The sequence below is a fragment of the Ammodytes marinus genome, assembly GCF_949987685.1.
Source record: "Ammodytes marinus genome assembly, chromosome: 8".
Classification (NCBI taxonomy): domain Eukaryota; kingdom Metazoa; phylum Chordata; class Actinopteri; order Uranoscopiformes; family Ammodytidae; genus Ammodytes; species Ammodytes marinus.
The window spans coordinates 11,893,477-11,901,909 of record NC_137212.1 but is presented as its reverse complement, the minus strand read 5'-3'; the positions used below and the strand labels follow the sequence as shown (position 1 = coordinate 11,901,909).

Genomic DNA, 8,433 nt, shown 5'->3' with positions numbered 1-8,433 from the left:
ATATGGTCTTAGTGGTCCCTAATACGTTTTTCTTTAATTGTTTGCTGAAAAAAACTTTCAGATAATTTATTGTACTATGCTGATGTTCAGCTAATCTCACAATGGCTTATTTTTTAAAAAGAGCTGCAGCTCCCCTCGTAAATATACAATCTTTGAGCTGCCCCCGCCCCCTGTCCGGAAGCGAAGCCAGATACGCCTCGCCCTCTGTCTGTCAGGGCCGTGGACCAATAAGAAATAGGGGTGTGGGCTGCACAGTGGAAGCTTCTGGCTTTCCAGTTTGTGAGGTCAGAAAAGGGGAAAATTCTGACTGGAGTATATTGGGGGGGAGGGGTGGGGGTTTCAGAAAGGGGGAGAGTGAGAACAGGAGAGATTGTTCTTTTTTTTTAATATTTTGGCAGTCTCTAGGCACACCGTGGACCCATGGATATGTTAGAACACATTTAAAAAGTGCATTTAGCATAATATGTGACCTTTAAGCGCTTGATTCAAGTTGGTACTTCTGCTGCTCACGGCCCACACCAAACTGCATGACAGTAGTCTAGACCTCCTTGTGCAACCCAATCAAACATGGTGCTTTTGTGCCTAAGCCGGCACAGCCCACACAGAGAGCTCGCTGTCCCCTCGCTATCTGTGCCTCCTCCTTTCGCCACAACACAGTCAGGCTACTGCTGAGCAGGTGAGGAGAGCCTCTTGACAACTTCCTACCAAGACTCCCCAGGGCCCCGTTGGCCAAGGCCAATCTTTTGTCATCCTAAAAAAAAAAAAAAAAAAAACAAGCTCAGGCCTGCTGCTGCTCCTCCACTCACTCTCCTGGGGTCCTGGAGACAGTGCCAGGAGAGAAAAATAATTAAAGACATTTTTATGTCAAGAGTCCGTTTCTGGAGGGAGTTCGGGAGAGCCAGCAGGGGAAACGGGATGAGTGAAAAAGAGAGAGAATGAGAGTAAGAGAGGGAGGGAGAAGCAAGAGGGAAAAAAGACAAGAAGGTGATGGGAGTAGTGCGGGTGGCGAGAGAAGAAGAGCAAGTTTTCCATTTCCTCAGTCATACCCCCCCTCCACCCCCCTCAGTCCTCCGCTCAATTAGCAAAGCAGCAGGTGCTCTCAGCAGCACAACAGATAAGCTCGGAGGAAAGGCTGAAGCTTTTCCCCATACTTTTTCTTTGCCTTCTTTAAAGATGACCTGCAAATGTGATACTTCACACCCAGAATGGGCTAGCTGTTTCCTCCACCAATTTCAGAGGTGATAATTTAACTTTTACCCCTCTCTCTCTCTCTCTCTCTCTCTCTCTCTCTCTCTCTCTCTCTCTCTCTCTCTCTCTCTCTCTCTCTCTCTTTCCACCCTCCCACTTCTCTCTCTCTCTTTCTCTCCTATATTCTCTTTTCATGTTTTCCATCAGGTGTCCTCTCTGAAGAGCAAGCTGAAGAAGCAGTCCACAGCGACAGGATGTGGCGTGGCGAGGGCCTTCCTGAGAACGCAGGCCGCTCTGTTCGGATCCTACCGAGACGCCCTCCGATATAAACCTGTAAGGATCCAGTGTCATTAATCACTGCTAATCATCTTTTGTAATACCATTGTTGTGTCATTTAAGACTGTTTTAACATATGATTTGAACTAGGTGTGTTTGTTTAGAGTGGTCGATTCAACCAAAGTACAAAAAAACATACAATTTCCTCTTCCTCTAGTGATATCTTCAAAGTGAGTGGATGGTGAGTGGCTTTTGTTTGGAGTTCTCTCAGTGGCAAAACAGCAGCATCTGTTAAAAAAAAAAAGGTTTTCTAAAAAAGTTTTTGTTCTGTAAAAGATTATTTTTTTCTTTTCAATTCTGTGAGAAACTCCAATACAACTCCATTCACATGCATTGTTCTGAAGTGTTCCATAATATCTGGGGACAGATTTCTCAAACCCTAATGTCTGTTCCCAATGTAGCTGATTTTTACTATTGGAACCCAGGCCTACTGTATTTCTGTACTGGATGTCAAACACACATTTATTATCATTTGAAATTGCATTATTAAAAACAATATAGGTTATTAATTGGCTATTGAAAAATAAAGCCCACAGGTTGAATTCCCATTCCCAAGCAGAAATATTCACAGACATGAATATAACACACAGTACGAGCTCTTCAAAATGGGTAGCACACACACACACACACACAGTAGCGATCTCAGTTTGGTTAGGGTTGAGTCAAATTTTCACTGGAGTCTGGTTAGACTGGGGCAGTTTTGACTGAGGGTAAAAGGTGTGCTTTCAGCTACAGAGCTGAGGTGGGCCTGTCTGAGGCAGTGAAATGTCAGAAGAGCTGAAAAGAGTCATGACGTTCCCTTTGAAGATCCCTTTTAGCCACCTTTGGTGTTTTACTCTCCTTTACTAAGCCCCCCCTAACCGTTATTTTTCTGGATCTTCTCTGCTTATCAAGTCTGAGTCGGAGCACAGCAAACTACAGCATGTCCTGTTTGTCAAATAGCAAAGCCTTTGTTCCTTTGGCTTTGAGATTAATTGGACTTTGTGGACTCCCGGAGTCAAGATGCTACATTATTGATGCTGTCTCTCTTCTCTCTGTATACAGACAGTATATGAACAAACTGCCTCCCCTCTGACACACAATCGCTGTTTGTGTGTGCGCGTGCGTGTGAAATCAAAACTTCTTTTAAACAGCATTGTGTGTGAGCACAACATGCGGTCGTTTCTCAGTTCACTCACGCTCACACCGTCTTTTCCTTTCGACAGGATCTGTGTAAAACCCATGGAGTTAACATACATGCACACACACTGCACATCTGCCTTCATGAGGATACAATGATTCTCCCCTTGTTCTGATATTTGTGGGGAAACAAACTCTGTAAAAACGGAAAGAAAAAAAAAACTACCGAGCTCTGTGCTTCACGGGCCCATATGCCTCGACAGAAGGAAGGGTGTGGATGCTTGGTGGGAGTCTTGCTGAGATGTAAATGAAACGATACTGGAAAATGATAATGAGTGGAAAAGCAATCAGTTGATTCCAACGGCAGTCCTTAGGTCACCGATTTCACCTCGAGTTGAAGCTCCCCAGGTGCTTCTCACCAGCTCAGAAGCAGCACACGTTACTAGCGAAAAACAACCTGAAATAGCAATTCAAATTCATTCTCAGTCTCACAACCATTGATGAGGCCAGGTCGGGTAGGTGGATGTGCGTACTCCACTGTGCGGTCCAACCAGGTGTGAGAACTCTTAGGGTAGGGGAAGTTAGGGGTGCTATCACATGTTTAGAAATAGTCAAGACTATTTAAGGCACACAATCTTACACATTGCACACATCCTTCACAAGAAATGGAGTGCTATGTGTTTCTTAGGAAAAGGGTAATTTTGAAATATCTTTTTCAAACCTTGAAAAGAGCGCTCTGTATTCAAGGATATGTTTCAATACAGGTGCAGCTCGGTTTGGTTTTTACTTATCAATTTAACTGCCCAGACTAACAAAGAAAACTGCCTTACAAACTTATCTGAATGTTTTTATGTTATTCATAGTTTCTTTTTTGTGACTTGGGTTTCTTCAAAATCAGATATTCATCCACACAGAAGTGCCTACTTGTTCTGGGACTTCAAACACATGTGCCACAAGATGACTTTTTTTTTATCATTATTTTTTTTTTGTAATGCATTATTTAATAGAAGGAAAGGTGAGAGGCAGATAGGAAACTTGGTGAGAGAAGGGGGGAATATCATGCATCAAATGTCACCAACTGGATTTGAACCGTCAATGTTGCCATTATGTGGAATGCTAAAGTAACCACTCGGCTACCAAGGCACTCCATGTAATGCACTTTGATGTTTAAATGATCATTTAATTTATTGAAGGAAAACACATTTAAACACCTGTATCACCCATGTTAAAAAGTTTGAAGTTTGAATCATTTATTAACTACATTTCACAGGGCGAAGTCAGTCCAACATGAAATATACAGAAGATAAACTCAAAAAACCATGAAAGAAATTCACACACTTGTATATATTTTTATAAATTCCTTCCATGTCTTTAAAGTAAAGGCTTCTGTCCTTTCCAGTTTCTTATAAACTCTGTGACAAGAAAAGTTTCCTGCCCACAAGATGGTCCAAGTGTGTTAAACAATAATGAAGTCCTTAATAAAAAATGAAAAATATTTAAAGAACACCATTTGGCGCTAGATTGCATGTGCTTCATATGTGTGTATTAACTTTAATATGACACGCATGAATTACAATGGCAGCACTGATTATAGCAGCCGTGGAAGTTAACTGCTGCTAATACCGCTCCCTTATCACACTGCGTTTGCTGTAAAAAATGACCCTTCCCTTAAGCAAACGACTGAGGCACAGTTGAGACAAACTTTATTACGCTTAAACTGGAAGTTGTGACAGTCTTGGAACAGAAAAAAAATCGCTTTTTCTTCCTTGTATCTTTTAAAAGGAGTAAAGTTGGAAGATTTCAACAGCATTGAAAAGACCCGAAAGGATTTTGTCGGATACTGATGTGCACATAGACCCAGTCCAACTGTTCCACTTTGGACATTAATTCACCAACGGTCGTAAGCCCCGGCATGTTATTCAGTTTTGTTTGCTACAGTATGGTCTGAGGCTGTAGCATCCAGATGGAGGCCACAAAAAGCTGATTAAACTACAACAAGCTACTTTCAACTGGGCTTCAACTTTACGAGAGAATACGCCTTAAAAACTTTTGGTGATGTAAGTAGAGCAGTATTCCTGTGATGTAATTTGGGCCACTGGTATCATCCGCCCATCCTCGAGAAAAAAAATAAAAATTGGGGTTAGTCCCCGGTGTTGTTAAGTTGTTTTTATGCGCCACGCTGTGCTCACAGCCTCCAACAGACAAAGCGCATTGTTTCACACCAGAAGAATTTAGAGCATCATTGAAATATGTGAGAATTATGTTAATTATGAGAAAACATGATCTGGAAATGACCGTGGGGCTGCGTGTGATTGGCCTGCAGTGCTTCTGTTGTCATCCTTTCGTGTCTATAGCTCACAGGCCAAAAGACATGATGTAAGAAATGGTAATAATGTGACAATGTGTTCCTATAGGATTACCAGGGAATTTACTGGGACACTGTCTTCTGGTCCAGGGGACATTGTGTGTGCTCTGCCAAGGGGACTGTTTTCTGTTTGTTTCCCCCCCCCCCCCCCACCCCGAATACTCTTCCTCCTCCTTCCCCTTCCTTTCCCTTTCTTTCTCTTTCTTTCCTATCTCTCTTTTCAACTCATTTTCAATGTTCAGGCCCACTTAGCTAACTAATGAAGAATTCTGAAATGCTCCTTGGTTAGAGAATACTTTTTACAGGTCCTAATGATAAAATACATGATAGAAGTCATTTCTGAACTTAGTTCAGAAATGACTAAGTGGTGCAAAACAGATTGGTACAAAGAAAAGTGAGACAAAAAAGATTTTGTATTAATTGTTTACTTTAATATTTTGCTCATAAGGTCTCTCTGTGGACTCCTCAGGGGGAGCCCATCACTTTCTGTGAAGAGAGCTTTGTGAACCATCGCTCCAGCACCATGAAGAACTTCCTGTCCATGGCCGTCAACCTGCAGCTCTTTAAACAGGTACAGAATGCTGTGTGTGTGTGTGTGGTTTGGTGTTTGTGTTGGTGTGTTGTGTGTGCGTGTGCATCAGTTTTTTTTATGTGTAATTGTGTTTGTCAAAACTACTTTTAAACAGCATTGACTACTTATTTTGAGCATACTATATTGTGTAAAATTGACCTAAGCCTAGAAAATGCTTAAATCTAGACATGATATTTAACTTCATGAATATTCATCCCTAGATACATTTAAATTTGCTATCATGTATATGGGCACATGGAAAGATTAACATCTCTATCCTGTATACCAGTGCTTATATGGTGATACTATAGTGTGTTTATTTTTGAGACGTTTATTTTTTTGTGCAAATTCTTTTATTTGAAGGGTGGATAAAAGTTTCCTGTCGGCACTGCTTGCACTCAGCGGGGTTAAGTTAGCATTTAGTATCTTGACAGTGTAGTTTCACAGAGCGAGGAGAGATAGAAGAAGACAGAGGCCTGGGATTATAGACGGTTATTGACCCTAAAATAAGTGTTTACTGTGGTCTATCTCTCAATTATGCCTTGTGCACAAACAAAGCTGTGATAAATCAGGGCTGTTTACTGTACAAAACCATATCAAGGTTTTGTTCTGTCTTTGACAAGTACTCTACGCCCAAGCCTGTTAATGCAAAAATGTGCTCGGAATTTTAACTTTGTTCTCAGAAAATATATATGGTATATCCACAACTTGTAGTTATAGTCTTGTCAACTCCACTGTGGTTGTGTGTGTGTGTGTGTGTGTGTGTGTGTGTCTGTGTGTGTCTGTGTCTGTGTCTGTGTGTGTGTGTGTGCGAGCGTGCTTGTGTGTGCGCAGATATCCTTTATTCATGTGTGTTACATGAGTCTCCCTTAAAAAATCACTCATGTATTCTTAATATGTCCCCCCTCCCCTCAGCAGCACTAAACTTAACTGAGCCCTAGTCGAGCTGAGAGACACCTCTGGCTCCGAAGAAAATTTCCTCTCACCCCTTGAATTTTTCTTTGTGCTCTCTGACCCGCGATAGTAGTGTGATTTACCCCCGAGAGTTGCAGCTCCGCGGCCCCTCAATCAGCCTTTTGTTTCTCTGGACACTCTGCCCCGTCTATAATTTTCCCAGGCAGAGCAGATAGCGAGCCACAGTTCAAAGCATCCTCCCGGCTGGCTCCTGCCTCAGCGGTAGCATTGGGAATCAGGCCCTTATCTCCGCCGCATCCTCCTCCTTCTCTTGCAGCACGGGGGATGGGGTGAGCTTATCTCCTCCACTCCTCTTTCCAACTAAAGTGAGAGAGGCCAGCGGTCCTCCCTGAGCTCTGCTCTGGCCATGACCCACATCTACACGCAAACAATACTGAACTTGCCTGGCCACACGCATGCACACATTACATTTTATATACAACCAAGCACGCGTACTGGGACTGGAGATGTTGGTGGTTTTTTTCCCACCAGAACTTCTGCTCCTTGTTAAGTTAATGGTTGTTTTTACTGTTATTATATTTTTAGCATTTTATGCACCTATGATGCAATATATAATCTTTATTGTCAGTATATTGCACATTATTTATAGTCCTGTAAGCAGGGCTGCTGTCCTCCCCCTAATTAAAAACAACGTACATCACATTTAGCCACGTGATAAACTTTGACTGCTATGTATTGTCATAAATAAAATAGAAAAATAATTAAAATCCTCAAATTGTGCATTGCTGATATTACAATATCTACAGATATTGTAATGATAGTGTTTACCATTTTTTTTAAGTTCATTATTTTGCATTTTCACATGCAGTTAAATTTAGCACAAAGTGCTTTATTTCCCAATGGGATAGTTGACAGAGGGCAACCACATGGTGTCATGCAGTAGCTGCCATATCAATCTTGGGGAGTGTAAACAATCCAATTTGGGTTGCTCAAACACCATATAACCAGTCATAATTGCAGGACTATACTGTCTCATACCATGTATTCAATCATATGTATATATATAATTAATTTAATGTCACACAATGGCCAAAGTGTGGGATTGGTCACTGTCAGCCTTGTCAACTACACTAGGTCAAACTTGAGTCAAATTCAAACCACATTATTGGAATTGGTGGACCACAGCACACATTACACACGTGGTGAAGCACACGTGCATAATGTTGAGGTGTTACCTGAGTTTGAGGTGTCACAATCTCAGCAGGAAATTGCTTTTCGACATGGGATTTTGTTTTCATTCCTCGTAAAGCACCTCTCCTTCCTCACAATCAACCACAAATAAATTCCAGTTTTATAAGGGGAACAGCATGTAAATTAATTCAAAACATTATTAATACTTTAGGAGCTGAATGGCCTAGTTGGACAAAGAAACTATTGTTTGCCACCATCACATGACATCAAAGGCCATCGTAACTTTCTCTAACCCTGTTAAAATGTATTATTGTAACCATTGAATTACTGTATCACTTGCCATAAGTTGTTTTGGCGCACACCTAATAAATCATTAAAATGTAAGTAAATGTAACAATTCTAGTCCACACCATAGATAGTATATAAAAGGTCCACACAGATCTCACAGAGTGCGTTTGAGTCACGGCAAACATCCTTTTCTCTTTTGCCTCTATGAAATATAGACATTCAGCCGACCCTAAAATAAATATTTAAAAAAAATCCACTTCTATAAATGTCAAAGTTTCACCTTCTTACACACGACGGTTCAGTTGCTGGACATTTTTTCCCTTGGGCTCTCTCACTAGCCCACCCTGTGTTCAGAACAGAACAAGTGGGAGAAGTCCTCTCAAAGAATGCGTGGGGAAAGCCTGTCTACGTTGACCTGCTTCCTATCAACCGTCCTCGGCTCCTACACACTCACAAGCCC

The 8,433-nt window shown here is 41.6% G+C and overlaps 1 protein-coding gene across 2 annotated transcripts in view; it reads left to right on the top strand.

Moving 5' to 3' along the window:
* Window positions 1-8,433, top strand: part of dennd1b (DENN/MADD domain containing 1B) — a 101,182-nt gene that overhangs the window by 68,927 nt on the left and 23,822 nt on the right. The window contains exons 14-15 of one of the 2 annotated variants that reach the window (XM_080032741.1): window positions 1,396-1,521; window positions 5,478-5,579. In XM_080032741.1, the coding sequence (XP_079888867.1) occupies window positions 1,396-1,521; window positions 5,478-5,579 (228 nt within the window). Of the gene's footprint in view, window positions 1-1,395; window positions 1,522-5,456; window positions 5,580-8,433 lie in introns of both variants that reach the window. The other variant, XM_080032740.1, reaches the window with a different exon arrangement.